This window comes from Diprion similis, chromosome 4 (assembly GCF_021155765.1).
Source record: "Diprion similis isolate iyDipSimi1 chromosome 4, iyDipSimi1.1, whole genome shotgun sequence".
Taxonomy (NCBI): Eukaryota; Metazoa; Arthropoda; class Insecta; order Hymenoptera; family Diprionidae; genus Diprion; species Diprion similis.
The window spans coordinates 21,100,647-21,122,121 of NC_060108.1; the positions used below are offsets into that span (position 1 = coordinate 21,100,647).

Here is a 21,475-nt window from a genome sequence, read left to right on the forward strand (position 1 = left end):
TATGTTGCCACATGGCTGAGATAAGTGAGTGTGGACCAAAAAACATCTTTCGTCAGAGGCCCTAGTGGAGCAGAGTTAAAAATGTCTCATCAGGCGGCGGGCGAGGGAAGACAAACAAAAATTCTTTCTCCTCCGGCGTCCCAAGATACGGAACGAGGAAAGCGTCGCTAAAGCAAACACAATTTACATGCTTGCCTAGCATGCGCATTGCACAACCTTATGCGTATCTACGCTCATGATATGCATGAGGAGCAGCGCTATGATATGGGGAAGGTCGTGTACACTTACGGTTATTACGATTCACGTGAAACGCTGTCTGTAGCCGTCGAGAGAAAATCGTTTCCAACAAACTATTACTGATCTGGATAAGATTTTATTACCAATTAGGTGCAGATACCGAGAATCTCTGCACTGCGAGCAATATATACTCGAGCTTTGACTAAACAGCACGGAAAATTAACGATGAGGGCTAAATTCTGTCTAGTATTTCGTACCGAATGAAGAGAAATGCCAACGCAAATCCCGTTACCGTCAAAGTACGCAGGTACATACATATTATAATCCTCGCTCCGCAACGGTATCCTTTTCCGTATTTGTGCCCCGCTTCGTCCTCCTCCTCCTCGCCCATTTCCCTGGGGTATTTCGGACTCTCGGTGCTTTTAATAATCTTCTTATCTACTCCGACGTACACATATAGGTACCTGTGGGTATATACTATACCTACTTATTACCACACTCTGTATAAACATTTTGCTAAAATTGCGTAAAATCCGGAGTAAAGAAAAATTGTTCGCGGAAATTTCCTTCGACGGAATTAGTGCAAATTGAATACCGATGAAATTTCATATCGAATAAATCGCACGTACAACACGCTGATTTTTTTACCTTCAAATTCCGCGCTAATCGACGCTGGGAAATAGAGCAGAAAAGAGAAATGGAAGAGCTGAGGATCGCGATCCGCTCACTAACGATTAGTTCAGAACTTTTTCTATTCGCTGATAAACAAAGAAGCGAACGAGATGAAAAATGATGCTACCTGCGGGCCGAACTCGAGCTCTTCCCTTATAGACGCGCAGGATTAATTACGTGTCTCTGCGAAAAGTACAAGTTTCAAGTTCAGAGACGCCTGCGCTCTCCTTTCACAATTAGAAATATGAACTTGAGTCTGTTGGTTCCTTGAAATAAGGGCTGTTCTGCACGGGTACGTGAGACTGACGTAGAGGGTCCTGCAGGAGCTCCGGGAAGCAAGGAGGAAAAATTATTGGCACGATCACTCGAGCGTAAGACGCGAGCACGCTCATCAGCCTGGTCGTAACAGCGCCCTAATCACGTTTTAAAGTCGACGCACACGCGTCGTCACTTATCCCATATACCTTCGTTCTCTCGTACCTATACCGTAACGACGAGGCTCACGATCAGACCGTCTTCCTGCATAGTTAAACCGGTGTAACGACCCTCTACTCTTCGTATATAGCGCCGAGAACAATTTACGGAATTTGTGAGGCCTGTCGGCCTCGGTATTAATGGTATTATAATATCGTATCTGCAGGTTGAGTGGAAGCCTGTGACGGCGCTTCAGATCTACAGAAACTCACGGAATTTATAGTCACCGGCAATCTCGCATGAGAAAGTATCCCCCCCCCCCCCCCCCCCCCACATCTGGATTTCACATTACAATGCCAGTATAAGCTGATTCGTTTTGAACTGGAACCTGGAAAACGCGTTTCTTATGAATGAACCACCCGAGTATTTCATTCGGTATCAATTTCATCGAATATCAAAATATATTATATAATCCCTCGGCACAGACACGTCATTCCTTCGAGCGATTGGAGCGCTGAACTGCAACGAGAAATCGACTACAGTTATTTATAATAAAAGTATTAGAAAAAAAACAAACATTTAAAACACTGAGAATTCCCGTATTGTTGCGCGAAATTCACACGTACTGTCACGAGTGCAACCGTATTGCTCTTGGTTCATCTTTAAGAGCCCGCGACTTCGAACTCCGAGACGGGAGATCACTGTGATCCTTGCCAAAAGGAGGGACAGAAACGAGGCTTTCGGAATGGAAAGGAAGTTGTTCGACGGAAAACGGAGTGTGTATGGGTATTATAGGTTTCAACAAAGGTGCTTTCGTCTGGCGTCGTGCCAATCAACTCGATCCTTCCTCGCGCTTCATTGTCTCTTCGAGTCTCGAGATTGCGGGTAATCTCTTCATCCCGTTCCATTTTCGCGCTTCACGTCTATGCATGCAGCACTTCTGTGCACCCTCGTTTTTGACAGCCTGCAGGCTCGACTTTGTCGAATAACTCAGACTGCAGACCACGTGGTATGACTCAAGTGCCGAAGCTCCCAGAAAGAAGGGCTAGATTTAAAGAGGGTCACTCATGTTCGTCTTCAAGCTTATTACGGAGCTGATTTTCGCCGCTGCTTTCATCTCCGTTTCGACAGTCGTGACAGTGAATCCTGATATCCTCGAGTGATGCTGGAATATTGTGTTTACCCCAGAAAAACGTCTGATAGAGCAATAATTGCAGAATATTATTTCATAAATCAGAATACTCCAACTTTTTTTTCTTTTTAACTTTTAACAAGTTACACGGGTTCCGAAACAAGGAAGGCGCGTCCGTTTAGTTAGGGTTGTATGTTGTACGCGCTTAATCAAGGGACACTGATTAAATTCAGAAGCCATTGGTCAAGAAAAGCTCCCTGGCTCAATCCAGCCGTCTTTTGATATAATCCTTCTTACTCAGAATTATATCCTTCTTTTCATTACGAAATATTGGCGACGACACAGGGGACTCGCAGAGATTAATCAGACCGCGGATAAAGATACACCACCAAAGAAATGTGAAGCAGGAATATTACGTACCAAATATCAAGATAGAAGAAACAGGCGACGCACTGCGGTTGGTAATCTTGTTTTTAGTTTACCAACGTTTACCAAACCATCTGCCACATATGGCAACAAGGACGTGAAAACGCAAGACCATACCATGTGCCATCCGAAACTGCAGCCACACAAATGAGTATAATTACTTACAACTTCATAACTGTATTTATCGAGTTTATGGACGTTACGTAACACGTTAGAAGTGGCGATAATTAGTACTCATTTAGCTGATCAAATTCACAAATCGTTTGGCGAAAATGTATCAGCTTGTGCATCTGTCGAAAATATACTTCCATCAAAAGTACCGAACTTCTTGATCTTCAATCTTAATTCTTGCGAGAAGTCTATACATGTTTGATTTACACGTGTATTAGATAAATCAACTCAATGCAGAAAACTAAGAGGGTGTCGTGGTTGATCAATTAATTGAAGAATGTCAATCTCCAGTTAAACTCTTTTTTTGTGTTGTGGAGTAGGGATTGATGGAGCAAATTCCAAAACAATTGGGCTCTATCAATTACAGCTGAAGAGAATAAAGTCAATTGACACGGTTCACGTGAGCCATGTTTAACGTAGAGTTAAACGCTGGTAGGCGAGGTCGAATCAAGCGTTTCATCGCATTCAGGGGGGATTCTGTAAAGTTTAGAATTTCATCAATCTATCTCAACAGAGGTATAAAAATTCAAAGCGTGTAAACAAGTGAGAGAACGAATTCGAAATGCCGTACCGAAAGGAAATTTTTTTAAAAAGTTATTCGATAGGATTCTGAAGCATACTGAAAAAAATGTAGCATCAAGTGATACGAAAGTAAAGAGCGTTATTTCCTTTACTTACAATTAATTTTTAACTGTTGAACAGTATACGTATAATATATTGAAATTGGATAAAAATTTATTTCACTCTACATGAAATTTGGAAAAGTACTTTTTTTTTTAGTAAAATTCAATGGACACCCTTTCATAAGCACACCAGAAGAAGCTTCACATTGGTTCCACCGCAACGAAACGTTGCCAATGAAAAATATAAGACTACGTAATCTTAAAGCCAAAGTCTAGACTAGGCGCAAGTAAAGGCCTACGGTTAGAGGTGAAAGGCCATTGAAGTGGTATATATATATGTAGATACTCATAATATGCGAGAAATGCCGAACTCACGCTCGAGATAATATATGAATGCATACGTGTAGATATCACTCCTCCCATCATCGCGATTCTGGTTCTTAGGAGCTCTCATTGCTTCGACCTTGAACTTCACATAATTACCGTTCCAATGTTGATAAAGCCACACTTGTGAGTGTATGTATGTGTGTATGTATGTATGCTGAGTATGTATGTGTTAGATACGAGTAAGTAGTTACGTAGTGACAGTGGAATGAAGCAAATTCTGCTTTCACCTCACTGAATTGCTAATTAGTTCTCACTTCCGTCTAGGATTCGCGTATCATTTTGAGAAATTCATTAATACAAGATAAAATTAAGTATGCAATATTAAAAATTGTAATATTTATTGAAAATAAAACCCTTCTTTTCCCCTTCGAAAATTGGTCAGCAGAAGACAAAAGAAAGAACGAATTAGCCGGATGATTGGAAATCATGAAGAAACGCTCACCCACCGCAACGATTTTCGCGCAACCGTCGCATGCAAGTACATAATCAAAGTCCAGCCTCACTTTGCACCACTCCACCCCCAGACGGCTGCGGGTAATTTAGCTCCATCTTCCCCCGGCGCCTCCCCCCCAGCTTCACTTGGGGTTCGCGCATCAACTGCACGTAGGGTATGGCCGTAGGTATAGGTATATACTTATATAGGCTCCAACTTCAACTACAGACCCTATATTTCATTCTTGCCGAAGGGTGCGACCGTCCGGACGGTGTAGAGCCGGACCTTGTGTAATATACTTTCGTAGTTACAATGCGAAACATACGCTCGATACTCTTTATTTTTAAGACCCATGTTGAAAGACGTGAGACATGTGTTTAGAGTATTCGTAAAGCGCATCAGCCTGTAGTAAGGCAGCTATCGTTGTTATTACTGCAAGTGATATACACGCATAGAGAGGATTGCAATTCGGAAATTAGAGATTTCAACCCTCATAATTTTATGTATATTTGAAAATTTTTCAGGCAAAATATCATCTCAAAATCCCGAATTCATTTATTTACAATTTTTTTTAAATTTTTGAATAGTTTTTTACCCAAACCTCATTCCACGAGTAAACATAGAAAGGATAAAATTGCTGATCGTAAAGATGCTACTATCGAAAAAAGTTTCAACGAAATATAAAAAGGGTCAAATTGTCTGATTCCGCATAGACTATTACGACTAAGGCTAATCTTTCTTATGAAAATCCTAGCATAGTTCGCAGATCGTTATTTCTTTAGTTACTTGTCGCTCCGTGTTTATCGTCAACTCTTTATTTCAGCGTGTTAATGTAAAATATATGGAAAAAATAGAAAAATGAGCGACGTATAAACTGTATTATTTAACAGCGGTGGAACCTCGGCTCCTGTATTCCGCAGCGTGACATACACATCAGCGATGCTTGACTGCTGAAATAGATGCATGACTTTGTGGACTTTGAGTGGTTGAATCTTTGGATGACGATTAGCAGCGCCATCTTTGCGACGTTTTTTGAATTCTCGTTGAAAATAAATACGAACTCCGCATTTAAATCGCCGTCGTAGTACCGCCGGGGTACCGTGGTTGCACCTATTAATAAAACAAAAATGGCTGATCAGTTAGAAAATACTAATCCAAAATTGTACAAAAAGGTTCACGAAAGGGAAATCACAGCTGAGGACGAAGACGAGGATGTTGTCGATGAGTTTGACTCACGAGAAATATTCGGTAATTGTAACCTCTCGCAGTTTTAGTCCGTAGTCGCACACCCACGTGATTATAAGGGAACTAAAATTTTTTACAATTTACAGATCTTATTCGCAATATCAACGATCCGGAACACCCTCTAACTCTGGAGGAATTGAACGTTGTTGAACAAAGCCTCATTGAGGTACGTAGCCATTTAGGTTATGTCGTTTCTAGCAGTTTCAGCCCGATGGATTAGGAGTTTTATTCTGATATCTGGCTACTTTCAGGTCGATAATAAGCGCAATAAAGTCCATGTTAAATTCACGCCTACGATACCTCACTGCAGCATGGCAACGCTGATCGGTCTCTCTATTAGAGTTCAGCTTCTGCGTGCTCTGCCGTCAAGGTTTAAAGTGAATGTTGAAATAACGCCAGGAACACACGCCTCTGAAACGGCGGTAAACAAGCAGCTTGCCGATAAGGAAAGAGTCGCAGCTGCACTGGAAAATAATCACCTTATTGAAGTAATCAACCAATGCATTGCTGTGAAAATGTAAAAGTTCCACATCCACTAGATATAAGAATAATTCACTCCCAATAGTGAGTAATGTACATGGTTTTGTATATAATATGTAATACTAGAGTAAAATTTTGATGTAAAAATTCAATTGTAATTCGTATGAATGATTGATGGAGTAAATGAATGACAAGTTATGCCTAAAGTTTTTCTTTTATTATCACATTATATTTACAACAACTCAATCCTGTTTCCGGGCCATAACCCCTGACGGTGGTAGTGCTTGTGTGGTGGGATTATATTTATACGTTTTTGGTACAGGCCCCCGTCCAGCCCGTTCAAATTCCATGTGATCTGCTTCGCCTCTGTCTTGTAATGCCCCAGCCAGTTTCATGTTGGACCAAGCTGCAACAATGATAAATTGGTTGAAAGATTTCAGACCGACCTGTAATCGATTATGTAATAATTTACATTCTTTGAATCCTTTGACGAATCCTTTTCTCGAAGCAGTTGCTGACGGTGGATGCTCAATGGCTTTGTCGATTTTGAAAAAGGTTTGAACTGATGGAATCTTGAAAAGCGTAACTTGAGCCAACGATATAAAATTTGTCGTTGTCCAGTATACTAATATAGCCTGAAACCAAGGTAGAAGTTGAATGAAGATAGTGAGCAACACATTTCTTTTTACTATTCACAGTTACCAACTTACTGCATTAAATTTCACGATGAAAATAAGCATGACGACAGGAATTACTTTGATTGCATGTACTGCAATAGGTCCCATCATGTCTAGCTTTATCCCGTCAGCTCCAACTTTTAACGTTACATACATTGTGGCGCTAGTTAGTATCGGTAACAAGTAGTATGGATCAGGAATAGTTAGGTCTGTAAACCACCAAAGACCTCCAGTGCGCATACTTTCCACTGGGGCGTTTGCCATACCTCTGAGTGCAAAGTAAAACGATAAAAATACCGGTGCCTGTAAGAAATTATGACAAAGTTTGATCGAGATATTCTGAACTATTGGCAAAACATAAGAACAAAAAGAATCTGGCAAATGTTACGATAATTTTGATGCATTACCTGTATGACGGGCATCTTTACAGCTTGATATGGAGAAATCCCTTTAGATCTCGTAAATGCACGAAGTTCATGCGAAAGTCTTGCAGCTGGATACATATTACAAACAATTAATAAACTCAACAAATAACAACTCATAGTATGTCATTCATAAATCATACCGTCAAATTCATTTCCATATTCTCTTGCCTCTGTGATCTTATCCTGAATATATTGCATTCCGGGTAGTTCGTTACGCATTTTTGCTGCATTCCTTTGCGTCTTAACGAAAAGTGGGAATATCAAAAGCCTCACGCACACGGTGCCTGTAATGTTCTTCGTTACATAAAAGACTCAAAAAAAGTTGAAAAAAATGATATCAATAGTGAAATACACAGCTCGTATTACCGATCATTATCGTCCCCCACCATGGTATATCCAGACCAACATGTAAGTATTCTAAAGCAGACTGAATGAGGCCCGGTGGCCAGTAGCTTCCTAGGCCTAGATCAGTTATAGGTGGTTCACGTAGACCCTGAACAATATCTACCACTTCTGGTGCAGGTAGTGATGGGGGTTCTGAAATTTTAACATCAATCATCGAGATGGTCCAAACAATGCAGCAACATCGGAAAAGGAGATCGTATTTCAGAACTTATGATAACAAAGGCCAATAACGAAAACAGTTTATGGAATTTTTAGTGAACTGTTCCAATAAATTTGTTGAATCCCAGTGTCTCGGTAACATTGTCTGTTTTTCAGTTAATCAGCAAGGGCGAAGAAACTTGGAGAAAGGACCGATGAACACTTGAGAACAAGTTTTAATACACATGAAGGTATAATACCGGGTATATTCTGCAGAAAGTTGTCAGGTATGTTATCCTCATCTGTGCTGGCATATCGAACGAAAGCTGCTCCAAGGATTGGTTTGTGTCGCGACAACCCGAAAGGGAAATTTTTCAATGCTGTATTATCAAATTTACGTATCACGTGAAGTGATCTGTGAGAAACGAGAACCTGTCAAAAATCACACTCCATTAAGCGTGCGTACTGTCAAACAAGACTTGTCACCTGACAAGAAATCATATTTTGTTATTACAGAACATTGCAAAGCTGGATTATAACCTCAAAAAGTGAACTCGACTCGCTTACCTTTGACACACCATACGCCTTTGCCAGCATTCGATTCTGCACCCTTAACGTCATTCGCGACAACATTTTTCACGGAACGATTCCTCACCCTGTTATTTAATAATCGGCGTACGATTTTCACGCATCGAACGTAGAAAATCCACGCCGCGCTCTGTGTTGGTTTTGGTTCTTCGCAAGTTGTTACGTCACGTGCGCCAGCAGTGATGCTCAGCATCACGGACTTACGGTTGTACGAATTTTGTGCGAAATGGAATTACCCGTAGAGGAATTACCGCAACACTGTAACTGCATACTTCACTGTGCAACAAATTTCAATCAGCTCCGAAACGCCGATTGTCACTGATCTCTAATTTTACCATGAAATTGTAGACTGATCGAATGAATAGAATAAACTTCATAAATTTCATTATGATTCGCAATGACGGCAAAGAAGAAATACATTGTGATTAATGCGTGTTTCCAAAATTGATAGTTATGCGATTTGGCAATGAAATAAAACAGTATACTTAGAAGGCGATATGCATGTGGTGCTTTCAAATGTTTTTATTTTTATATAACAGCCTGTATTTTCCTTTCACTCTTCCAATAGAATTTGTGTCATATATAAATATTTCACCGCAATTTAGCGCATAAATTACATTATTTGTATCTTAATAGTTATTACATAAAATGGAAGTAAGGTGGTCATCATCTCGCTTTATATAACTATACCACGATACCACAATATATGTATACAGTACAGACGCAGTCCAGTCATGCACTTGCAACTTGATATATTTATATAAATATTGTATATGTACACATTTAATGATAACAATATCGCAAGTTACAAATAGTAATGATATAAACCTTTCAAACTCTCAAGTCAGACTGATTCGTCGAGCCGTGTAGGAGCTCATAATTGTAACGATAGTTTTCAGCAAGTCTCACTGTTTTGATTTTTGCTTAGGTGAGAACGTCAAGTTTTGATTGGATGGATAATTTTTTACAAAAAGTATTAGTTTCTGCGGGTACCACCTCACCTTCATTGAGATATGCCTGTTACTCAGTTTTTCAATTTCCAAACATCCAACATCCATCTGTTTGTATTTCCTGTGTGATGTTCATGCAATTAGTACAATCTTCGAATCGTAATAAGCTACTTTTCTGCATGATAAAAAATTTGCTTGAACGGCAGTCTAAAGTTGCCAGTTGAGGATTCTGAAAGTTTCTTGCACTTTTATAGCGCAAGTAAAAGTAGCAGACTCGGTCGGACTACTATATATATTTTGTAGCTGAGCAATGAATTTGGTCTATCCTATAGTCCTTCTTTAGTAAGTACATTTTCCCAAAGTGTATAAGTTGATATAATTATATCTGGAGCAATTATGAATCGTAATATGTACGAAAATTCCGTTGATATCGTGGAAATTCATATTCCACGAAAAACTTCTCTTTCCTATGCGAATTTACTATGACGAGGTAAAGATTAAAACTATCTAACTTCCTAGAGTAATCTAATAGTTTACACCTATGTCAGTTACGTATACCTATACGCTAATTATTCGTTAATAATTTGCGTACTCACTGATTTATTTCCAAAGATCGGTCAGAACGACTTTTCGATATTTGCCAGATTTACCGAAATGACGACTCAAAGAAATAACAATACAATATGAGTATGCCTATATATTTAACCTTCGATTCATGCGATAGAAGTACAAGTAATGCGAGATCGACTGCCTCTATTATCTTCTATACAAACCCTAAAAAATCCTTAATTATCGAATAGTAATTTCACAACAGATTGTTGGGCTATAAATTTGACTGTAGATATGTTTATTTAATATTGCCGCATCAACGTTGTACATATTCAAAAATTTTTTATGCATATTCACGAAATTTGTTTGAAGATTGGAAAATCTCTCGTGCAAATTACACTTCAAGATACTTGAAAATTTTCAAATATGTAATTAATTAGCGACAAGCTAACGAACGACACTAAAATAATCATCACGCGGCGCTAGCTCGTCAACTAATAAGTGCAGTGATCTCTGCTAAATCCCTAACTGCTCCAACAGTCTATGTAAGTATATCATACCTAAACTGGGTATCCGAACATTATCTACCTATTCCGCATGTCTGCAAAATCTGATATTTTTATACGCAACATGGAATCGTCTAAAAATTCATTTGAAAACTGACCTTCATTCTATAAACCACTCGTGGTCACAAACAGTCAGATTAAATCTGGAAAATTCGGTATATTTGATGTCGTCACAAATTATTTAAGGTGCTACTCTGCAGCTTAAAATCATTTCTAATCCCTAATTAATATGCATGTTCCGATCGATCGGAACGCAGCTCGTACAGATTGCTCATTTTCCGTTCGCATACAGACATCGCACGTAGGTAGCACCATAATTGGATATAATCACAAGGAAAAAGTATGACAATATAGGTATGTGCAATTATACCTCGCTCAGGAACGGAGTAGATAAAATGATAACAAAAATAATAAGATCACTTTTGATTGAATGCTGCGAAAATATATAAAAATTCTTCAATCACAATGTATATATAATTACTTCGGCACGTTATAATGTCAAAAATGTCAATCCATAGAAACCAGAACACTGACATCGTCATCCTCGACTTTGACGGTCGTATAAAGTTTACCAACAGTCCGACACTTCTTTATTTTAGCACGTTGGTTCCTCGCTATTGATAGCCATCCGCTCCCCGCTCTGGGATTAACCTGGACGACAGTATCAAGTTGATTTCTGCTCGACCCACTCGGTGATCTGTGGAGTTTCGTAATTGCGGAAATTCGTCTCCTGACCGGGTCCAGATCGGCGCTCGGTCCCGCTTGATTTCCAGCGATGCAGCTGGTCTCCGACGAAGACGTCCTCCTCAGTTTACCGCGGAACTTAGAACTGGAAAGTCCGGTAGACGGAAGATCAACGTCGGCGTTAGTCATCTCGATTGATACTGAGTGTCCAGGATCTCCTAGCGACGATTCACCCGCGGTTTCGGACCTTTCAGACTCCGACGAGGGCGGGATCAACGGATAAGTCGGAGAACGTTTGGTGGAAACCGTCCACCCGGTCGCGAGAAACTGGGATCCCGTTATACCGAACTTTCTGGACCAACTGCTCGACTTCTCTTGCTTCTCCGTTCCCTCGGAGGAAACGGATCTCGTCGTCTGGTGAACAGGAACACGAATCTCCGTGACATCGGGTATAGGATCAGTGGAGTGGTGTTCAAACGAGGAATTTGTCGACCCGTAATCCTTGACCGAAGTGGAATTCGAATCGTGAGTTGGAGCGGACGGAGACTTTGATAAAACTCTGTGCTTCGTCCCGGTTCTCGGATTGTCGAGACTGGACCTGGCAGCACTGGCGAAACTCGAACGACGGCTACGAGGCGAGTTCCACTCCGCGAGTCCGTGCTGTCTCGTGAAGGAGTCGATCCAGTCGGAAGACGGCGGCGCGGTGCTCGGGCCTTCGAAGGTCCACTCGAGGGTTGCCGACCTCGAAAATTTGGGTTTACTCGAGGCCGCCGTGTTCCCGGACTCTTCGACTCGTCTCGGACCCAAGCTTTTCTCCTCGAAAGATACTTGCGGGCTGTTGTTCCTCTCGCGAATAGTTTTTCCGGTGACTTTGGACCCTGCAACGTGACCCGAGTAGCTCGGATTTTCGAACGATATACTTGATTTTTCGTAGCTAGATTGTCTGGTGGGTACAGGTCTGCTTTCCTCTTTGCCTCCGGTCGACGTTAGGTCAACCGCAAACTGTCTGCACATTTTTTTGTCCCTCTGAGCTCCCTTGGCACCCTTGCTTCGGTCACCGTCGATTCTGGTGCGACCCGTTTCGACAGTCACAGGGCCCCGGAAAGTAAAGCCTGGGGCTCGAGTCTTCGGGTATCGAACTCTCCCTGCTCTGTCATCACGGATGTACGACGCGCAGAGAGCGTCAGCTGATTTTCCGGCGTTGGGAGCGTCGGAATTTGAATCCGCGATATCTGGTCGAGCAGCTGACTGAAACGCGGGGAGATTTCCGGTCGCCTTGAACGTCCAGTCGGGGGTTTCTTCGCCCGAGGAAAGCGGGGACGAGGTAGAAGAAACCGACGACGTGGGTACGAGCGGAAGCTCAGAGGGCCGTGCTTGTGCTCGCCGTGCTAGCCGTGCAGGCAGTTTGTACGCCGGGTGCCGAGGCTGGACCCCCGACGTACGGCTACAGCTACGTGGAAGCCGCGTTGCTGATCGAAGTCGATTCGGTTGCTGCCGGCTGGGGCCTCTCGTCGAGGGAATCGTACAGCGGAAACTCGCAGCATAATATGAACTTCAGGAACCACGGCACTTCGACGTATATCGACGGCGGGATCGGGATCAGCGGAGAAGTCGACTGCTTGTAGTACCGATAGTCCGGATTACTGAAAATTCGAGTCATTATTCATTTTGTATGTACTGCAGTCTCGCAAATTCCCTGTATTATATGGTATGAGAAAATTACTGATTCCAATTCTACTCCTCCGGGTAAACATTATATTTTTTACAGGGCATACTCAAAGGCTCCGCTTATTCATCAACGCGTGCTCTTCGAGAGTAGTTCCACACCGTAAACTTACTTGACTTTATTCGTCTTCATCGGTACTTTTACCGACCCCATATGCACATAAATGCGCAAACACGTACGAAGTGATATTGATATCTGTATGCACGTATTGGAACTATCGGGTTTCGGCTGATGCGAGCCAAATATAAATTTCGCTGCCAAAGCTATTTCCGCGTTTGCCAAACCGTTCGTAATTTTTTCCTTTCAACATTACAGAAGCCACCAGTGATTGTTATAAACGTTTGATGCCAACTGCAAAGGCGATCTCTTGTAGGCCCGTAATCGTTAATCACCGAGGTGGTTGTTATTTTTTGCTCGTTCGTTGGTTCTGATTTTTTGCGTTTAAAATTCGAGAACTAGCAGAATTGCCAGTAGTTGATTCAGGTCAGTGAAATATCGGTACAGTATACATAAATCCAAAGTTAAACGCGGCGGTGCGGAATAATGTATATACTTACTCTCGGTATCGTTCGTCGGCTGATTTTTCCAGCAGGGGTATCCCAGAGACGAATAGCAGAAGGAAAGTCGTGAACAAGGGCGATGCAATGGCGACGTATTCAACACCCTCAATTACGTTCAACGAAATGATGAATATTCCCCACCAAACGACAATTTCACCAAAATAATTTGGATGCCGTGAAAGCCGCCATAGTCCTGAGGGAAAAGACATAGACATTCAATTTCATGTGAAGCGCTCGAATCGTGAGAGCAGGAAAAGCGGTCGAAGGGCCGAACTTTTCTTCGTGAAAAATTTTAGGGGCTTTGATCTCGAATCATTTTTTAATATCTAAGCCCATGCATGGCTAAGCACTGTAAAAACTAGGCACGATTACGCCACCCTCTATAACGAAGTAATTATCAATAAACCGAACTCTGTCGGCGTGACTAGTCACGATCGATATCAGAAGTTGGTGTTATTAATAGAATCCTGCGTTGCCTCCGTCATCGCGGGTTTGCGTAACGTATGTATCGGCCGAAGAATTTTCCGTGTAATTTCGTCTCAATAATTTGGAAAAATAAATACGAGCAAGCAGTTTCTCACCGTCGTTGCACCACTTCCCGTCGTTCACGGGGTCTGATCTGAACGAGAACTTCTGCAGATCGGCATACGTTTCGGCCAGAAGCCCGATGACGAAAAGTCCAGTTCCGGCGCTGTCCAGGGTAGTCATCGTCTTTGGTGCAGGTGGAATTTTGTGCCGCGGAGAATTGATGAATATCACCGGCAAGCTAACGACGAATACCCAAACCGCCTGTGAAACAATAAAAAATAATAATTATTCGATGGATATTAAAAATTCGAATATTTCATGTGCATGTACCATAAATGTTGACCTCACCCTTTGAGAACGAGGGATAAAGTAAAGTAAAGAGTGTTGAAATTATCGACGATGAACTAAATTCACTTTTGGTGTTCTTGCGGCCATATTTCAGGAAAAAAAGGTACGTAGCGAGAGATTTACTGGATTTAAGCAACCAGAAGTCGGCTCTTTAAAGATGCACGTACGTCAAACTCACGCAGGGGATATATTTTGCACGTACCTGGAAGGTCCAGAAAACGGCGAAACGGATAACGTTACTTCGACGATCGTCAAACCTCTTGTCCCTTCCTATCTTTAGAATTCTGTACAGCAGGTAGCCCGATAGTCGTGCACCCCAGAGACAGATGAAAATTGTAACCATCAATTGGCGACTATCGTAGTTCTGAAAAAATAATTGATGAAGTTAGTTTCCCCGTGTTAATTTCCTTGTGCGATATTGTGAAGTTTCATCGAATTTGTAGAACTTTCGTACAATGAAAACATTCCTGTATATAATTGATCACCCAAGTTGAACAGTTTCAAAATGCAATATGTATATGACCAACGCACAAACCTACTGTGCAAACTTTGTCACGTATATCTGTAAGTGCAACACGTGAATGCTCAAAGCGAAAAGGAAATTTATATATTCTCGGAGAGTAAGGCATCGCCTGATTTTCCCGATGAGAAAAATAAGGCTTGAGAGCAACCGGTTTAGGTAATCTGAAAATCGAAACATACCTTTCCATCCTGACCAAGAAAGAAGGTGAGTAAAGCGATGATGACGAAATTCGTCCCCCCCGCAAAGTCGGTGACCTTGTCTATCTGCAAGGTTGCAGCAATGATGAAAAAGATAAGCTGCATCGCGACGGTGACGATGGCACTGATCGCCAGGTGATCAACGTCCAAAATCTGAACCGCCATGTCCGGGGCTTCTTGCGACCCCGCGGGCTCGCTCGGGCAGGTATCACTGTAACGTTTTGAAAATTCAACCGGCTTTGTTCACACAGGGGTAGACCTCATGCATATTCAACATAGCGATTATAGAATTTAAGGGCCTCCACAATCCAGCATGATACCTATTGATTTTTTATACTAAAACAGTTCACTAGGACGGGCTCCGTGAACTGGGTCATGATGTTTCGACTGAATAGGGATCGAATCGCCTTACCGCGGTATGTCGGCACGTTATACCTTCCAACACTGCAATGAGACCGTAGCGGATCGATTCAGTTTTAAGAATAAGTTTTTACTTCCCGAAAATTTCGATCACCGATGGGCGTGTGTTTCACGTTCATTCAATCATGCAATATCGCGGAGAAAATCGGCGAGGAGATCGTTAAATAAGTTTTGAACCGCGCCTACATACCTCGATCTTCCAATTATGAGATTATTTTACCGATGACATCACGAATGGTACTGAAAAGTCAGACTTGTACAATACAAATTTCTATCTATTTACCAGTACGATCTTTATACACGAACCTCGTGCTCTGCGCAGTTATGAAACGTCCTTTCAATTGCGGTTCTAGAGGTAGATTGAAGCCCCTGTAATAGGCATGTCGAACCGGTGAGATAACGAAAGATTGGGCTGACTACGCGCGATAAGCGCACTTCTCCGCGTTAGTCATTTAGCCTAGGGCGAGAAGAGGCCCACTTACGAGTGACACGCACACTATGGGCGCGAAAAACGCTTTACGTAACTAATACACAACACACAAAGCTTTAGGGACTGGGAGTGGAATATTCGGCCGGTTATGATTACACGCTAAGCGATAAAGTGCAACGATATTATAGGCATGTAATCGTTACCTTAAGCCGGGGTCGAATATTAGGCATTGCTATGGATCATTCCAGCTCGGCAAGTTTGGTCCGTGCGTTACCGCATGCGGAGCGCGAAATGAGGATGAAAAGTCTGTGCGGGCACTTTATTTCTATGTGTATTGTATACGTGTTTTTCGTTTGCTTTTTGGTTTTCACAGGGTGCAGGGCGAGCTCTCACATGCTGTTAGAACTCGTTTTCGCCGCGCTCGCGATACTGACAGTGAGAAGCGGACTCCGGGAACGTGACGTCGCAGCCTCCGTAGAGGATCAATATAACCGCGCGAGAGTCTCGCTTAGACCACGGGAGGGCAAACACCCGACCTGGTCAGCCGGCCTTAGCACACTGACACACTCCACGAATCCTGGACTCTCAGCCGACGCCTGGACCAAGAGCAGAGCCCAGGTTTACGCCAGCTTACGCTAATTTATGACTATCAAATAGGGAAGGAATATCGAGAACCGAGTGTGGAAAATTGGCCATAGAACGCAGACGGGTTTTCACTCGCTTCGTAGGTATTGTTAAATAGATATTCGAGCTTGCGAAAGGATAGGATGAAAAATCCTACGACTATAAACCAATTTTATTACAGTGTTAATCGAAGAAAGTTAGTAATAATCAGCGATTTTCCCCTTTGTTCAGATATCAAGTGACCCGAAAGTATTTTTGGAATACTTGACTCTCAACCTTTTATTTGCTCGTCGCAGACTATCTTCAGCGAGAGAATTTAGACTGATTTTTTTTATTTCAATACTAAGGACCACTTCTGTGTAAGTAACTAATGTTTTTTCGTTGCTAGAGAGACCGCTCACAAAATTAAGAGGATCAAACAGATTTAAATTCATTAATGCCAATTATTTTACTTTTAAAATGACCTTTTCTCAAAATGGCAGCGCAGAGGATGACTTCACAAGCCGCTACAACGTTTGAACTTATCACGGTCATATAAGCGGTTTTGTGATGCGCATTATCAGGGGGATCATAGTTGTATGATAGGCAAGCAGAGGATTTTAAGTTATCAAACACTTCAAGGATTAAAAATTACGTAACGTAGCTGAGCGAATAAATATAAACGTGTCAATTAATCCAGACATTAGGATAAATCTGGTCAGCCGCCTAGTGGCAATAAAATTCCTGAAAACTTGAAATTTTCAAACAAATTACCCATGAATCTGGTCGCCTTCAAACGTCCAAAATGCTTGTTATTCACTCCCGTTTCAGAGCAGAACGCAATGGTAACATATCAATATTTTTTAATCTATTGGTTCACTGATAACCCAACGCGGACTAGATAGGAAAGGAGTTTGAGTCTCGGTGAAATATCGATTTCTTTACAACAATTCATAACCGGGCAAAGTACACTGCGTAGAAGAGCGTGTACGTGTATACAATGCATCATGACATCCGCGTGATTGACGGAGCGTATTTTCGCAACTCATGTGCGTTCACGACTTCCTCTCACCTTCGAACTCATCACCAAAACGTTTTATTGAATTCCAATTTTTTTTTTCTCTCCGAAGTAAGGACAACTACATATTAATTATGCAATAATTTTCGAACTATGAGATTTTACATAAAACGTGAGAAATTTACGGAAATTATTGATAATGATACAATCAAATTATGTTCTAGAAGCGTACCGCCCATGCAGTTTCATGCTCAACTTCATACTTAGAGCAAGATTTGAAAAAAATTAGTACATACCTACTAAGAATGCCAACGGTAGAAAAGAAGAAATTCAACTCCTCCGACTGACGCATCGGAACGGCAGCGGGTGGTAAACTGTAATAATTCATCGACTGGCCTCCGTCCAATACTCAACACATGCCGTCGAGTGATATAACTTATTGGATTTTATGCATTCGTTTTGTTCGTATCTATCCCCAATTCCCAGACGTCTGAACAGAAAATTCACTGCGGTGATATCAGGAGTTGCATAACTTTCTGTAAAATACCTACGACGAGTGACTCAAGGTTTTCGAGATCTTCTTGATCTGCACAAATCAGTTACATTCCAAGCTTTTATTTGTATCACTGTGCAACGTGCAGAAAAATAAGCCTTATTAGATAAACAATACACGGACATTGTCTATATTTTAACATGTGAATTTGAATCCGGTTACAGAACTACATGCTCGAAGTTAGTGCAACTTTAACAACAATCAATATCTCGAATCACTCTTTGGAAAAAAACAAACAAAAAAAAAACAAACAATAATACCGATTACATATCTTTCATATGATGCGTTTAAAACTATATTTAACAGCGGTAATAACAGTCAACGTGCAATTAAATCCGTGCCAATTCGCAATCCAAAATTAACAAACAGTATCTCGCCCCGTGTCAACAGTGTGCTCGTCACGGGTGTACGAAGGGTTGCAGCCTTGATCGTACGCAGGGGTATCATAGCACCTACAGGGGCACCGCAGAGGTGCACTAGTCGATTTCGACGTAGGCGTATATAACTCTAAATATCGAAATCCAAGTATCTCATACGCGAACAAGAGCCTAACAGCCCCATTCTCTACGCAATTCTGAACAAAAACACTAAAATACATTTTCATTTGACGGCGAAATAAAGAAATGGCATAGATTCTGCGAAATCGCGATAGTAAGTTCGTGAAATTCGTGCCACTTCTTTATTTCTGCAACAAATGAAAATGTGTTGGAGTGTTTTTGTTCAGAATTACGTATAGAATGGGGGGTCGCAAGGTCAATAGTGAAGAACAGCATCGTTTTTACTAACATAACATAACCTTTGATCATATGCGATCACACGACCGATGGTAACAATTATTTATTCATACGGAGAAACATGCCTTTGGGGTTTTTGCAATGCCCTCAACTAGCATCGAAATTTGCGAAACCAAACGTTCCTTACGAACTCAAGCAATGGTGATTAGGGGTTGTTCAACATAAGTAATTCGATTATGACACAGTTACTAATTATTGTCATACGTATGTATTATGTACAGTGCCATTGGACGAAGAAGAGCAACAGATTGCCAAGTATAAAATACTTCTAAGCAAGACAAACATCGTATTTTCGTGCGATGTTCTCGGTTCTATTTATACATGCTGGTAATACGCAGGTTAGAAATCGTTCAATGCTGTAGGGAATTAGAGTCTAGTAGTGATTAAGTACTCACGTCCACGTGCGTAGGTCTCCGGATTCGAGGTCGCGAGGGCGAACTAATCAGTGCGTCCTTCTACGTTCTACGCCGGAGAAAATACTGTGTCTGGCGTGAGTGGATAGGAGGATAGCTGAAGCTGATTGTGAGAAAGAAGAAACCAGTGGAAGAACCATGAGCGGGATGCGCGACGAATTGTCGTAGAAAGTTCGTTTCACGCAACGAGACCGTAGATAGGCGTGAAAGTGACATAACAGATTAGACATGACGCGTCTTCTGCTGGAGGCAACTATTATGTTTTCATTCCGAAGGGAATTCAAGCTAAGCTCGTTATGATTGTTTACGTAATGAAGCGATGGACGCTCGCTGCGAGACAATAGACTGCGATACTCTGTTAAAATCGCAGGCAAACAAGAATTTACCAATCCAACATCTCCTAGATCACACCTCGCCTAACCTCAAAGACAGGTAAATGTCTAAGGAGCCTCGAAGATCTCAAATTTCGGTTCGCGCAAGATTCGTCAGATGATGAAATCTGTCAGCTGATTACAATTAATCGTGACAAGACGGGGACGTCAAACTCCAGCTAAAGATGTACAGTATAATTGGTAAAAATTTGAACAGACGTACGTCCTTCTCCATGGGGTTGAACGAGTGTCTTCTTTTTATGTCGTACAAAAACGCTGGTCGTTTACGGGAAATCACAACGGGCCAAGAAAAGCACTCGAAGGTGTACAGTCTGCGTAAGCACTGGTTCTCAAAATACACAGACTACATAAAGGACCTTCAAAAAAATTTGGAAAAAAGTTTCCCAAAGACAATGCGTATATACAGAGTATTCAGCATTGGAACGAAAGACTTCTACAAAGATCTAAAACAATACTTTGCTGTGCAAAAGAAAAAACGGGCTGTCGGTATAGACAATCTATCGTTGGAAGAGCTGCAGTTACTTTACACAATGCCAAAGGACATCATGAAGCTTACTCCGTTTCTCTTAACTGCCGCGCTGCCTATGGCCAACTACGTCGTTTTGCCCATAGGGTATTACTTTCCAAGAATATTCTTAACTGCACAGTTTTGGGACCTTCAGCAGAGGCTGGACTTTGCGCTGTTGGATCACAAGCGTCGGCTAAAACATAACAAGCCTCTGTTCAGATGCGTGCAAGCTAGTCTAAATGAAATAGATGATAAGGTATTAAGGGACAAATGGAACGAAGTGATAGCTACTTTGGGTGCGGGCAGACATCCTGCTACCCAAGATATTATTGAATGTAAAGTATTGTTCGAGGAAGCACCTTACTCGCTCAGATCGCTCAGAAGAAAACACCTGGTACTATGCTATCATAAGGCAGTTTTAGCTTTTAAAACTTCGAATTAAAGTGTCATTTTTCAAATTTTCACTACCATATTTTTTCTTCCAGAGAGAGTTGTTGGCAATCCACAAAATGACCAGGTGGTTACCGTACAAACGGCAAAGGCTGTTAGATAAAGGGATGGTAATTAAAAGAATGGACCAAGCTATAGAAGCCGGAGGTGGGGTGCACAAGATGCCAAGTGATGCTCTGCGATGGGTCAGTAGCTGCGGCTAATAATGATTAAGGGCCTAATAATTATTTTGGATTCTCAAATCTTCGAATTCAACTTAACGTAATGAACATTATATTCTTTTGTTATTATAGGCGTTATTCTTCAGAGGATTGAACCCTGTAAACATGTCAACGGAAGATATGCGAAACTGGCTCAGTAATTGGCTCACAGTTTCATCCACTGTGGAAAAAAAAAATATTTCATTACTTCTGCACTGCCCGATCCTGTTAGCTTATAACCACGAGACAAACTGGACTCTACTGTATTATTAGCCAGGCCTAGGAAATTTTTTTACCTTTGAAATTTTGCTATTTCTATAAAAATTTTAGTGAAAAACAGGGTTGATGTGATACAATGTCAAGCAGCATTGTCAAATCTGAATACAGGTAGATATGTATTTTACGCAAAATTGTATAACTGAATTTACGATACAAGTGCTGCTTGACCTACACTTTTCGTCTCAAAAAATGGGATTGTTGAATGCTCACGCTCATTTGAAAGTTGATTGATAAATTAGACTCTTCGGTTGACCCAGTTAAATTTATACTTACTGGAGATAATGTTTCAAAGTTTGCAAGTGAGCTTTCTATGCTTCTTATAACAATTATT

General features: G+C 41.4%; 4 protein-coding genes across 9 annotated transcripts; 2 read left to right on the forward strand and 2 right to left on the reverse strand.

Moving 5' to 3' along the window:
- Window positions 1–5,576: 5,576 nt before the first annotated feature.
- LOC124405460 (MIP18 family protein galla-2) lies at window positions 5,577–6,426 on the forward strand. Its single transcript, XM_046880354.1, has 3 exons — window positions 5,577–5,743; window positions 5,827–5,906; window positions 5,992–6,426. Exons 1-3 carry the CDS (start codon window positions 5,623–5,625, stop codon window positions 6,259–6,261), a joined length of 471 nt encoding a protein of 156 aa, XP_046736310.1. The 5' UTR covers window positions 5,577–5,622; the 3' UTR covers window positions 6,262–6,426.
- On the reverse strand, window positions 6,416–8,592 carry LOC124405452 (mitochondrial inner membrane protein OXA1L). 2 transcript variants are annotated; one of them, XM_046880337.1, is made up of 8 exons: window positions 8,433–8,592; window positions 8,126–8,297; window positions 7,689–7,859; window positions 7,463–7,606; window positions 7,305–7,390; window positions 6,976–7,200; window positions 6,693–6,855; window positions 6,416–6,626 (listed from the first exon to the last, which is right to left on the reverse strand). In XM_046880337.1, exons 1-8 carry the CDS (start codon window positions 8,496–8,498, stop codon window positions 6,463–6,465), a joined length of 1,191 nt encoding a protein of 396 aa, XP_046736293.1. In that variant the 5' UTR covers window positions 8,499–8,592; the 3' UTR covers window positions 6,416–6,462. The 2 variants fall into 2 exon arrangements, with proteins under 2 accessions (XP_046736293.1, XP_046736292.1); XM_046880336.1 differs by having other exon boundaries at window positions 6,931–7,200.
- A 4,058-nt stretch (window positions 8,593–12,650) lies between these two features.
- Window positions 12,651–19,440, reverse strand: LOC124405453. Of its 5 annotated transcripts, none has more exons than XM_046880340.1 (7): window positions 19,304–19,440; window positions 17,852–18,045; window positions 15,067–15,295; window positions 14,567–14,728; window positions 14,070–14,277; window positions 13,486–13,681; window positions 12,651–12,845 (listed from the first exon to the last, which is right to left on the reverse strand). In XM_046880340.1, the coding sequence occupies exons 2-7, from the start codon at window positions 17,941–17,943 to the stop codon at window positions 12,653–12,655; spliced, it is 1,080 nt and encodes a 359-aa protein (XP_046736296.1). In that variant the 5' UTR covers window positions 17,944–18,045; window positions 19,304–19,440; the 3' UTR covers window positions 12,651–12,652. The 5 variants fall into 5 exon arrangements, with proteins under 5 accessions (XP_046736296.1, XP_046736295.1, XP_046736294.1 ...); XM_046880339.1 differs by having other exon boundaries at window positions 17,852–18,091; XM_046880338.1 differs by having other exon boundaries at window positions 17,852–18,102.
- A 7-nt stretch (window positions 19,441–19,447) lies between these two features.
- LOC124405454 (LETM1 domain-containing protein 1) lies at window positions 19,448–21,269 on the forward strand. The gene is made up of 3 exons (XM_046880343.1): window positions 19,448–20,609; window positions 20,701–20,850; window positions 20,959–21,269. The coding sequence occupies exons 1-3, from the start codon at window positions 19,872–19,874 to the stop codon at window positions 21,136–21,138; spliced, it is 1,068 nt and encodes a 355-aa protein (XP_046736299.1). The 5' UTR covers window positions 19,448–19,871; the 3' UTR covers window positions 21,139–21,269.
- Window positions 21,270–21,475: the final 206 nt, after the last annotated feature.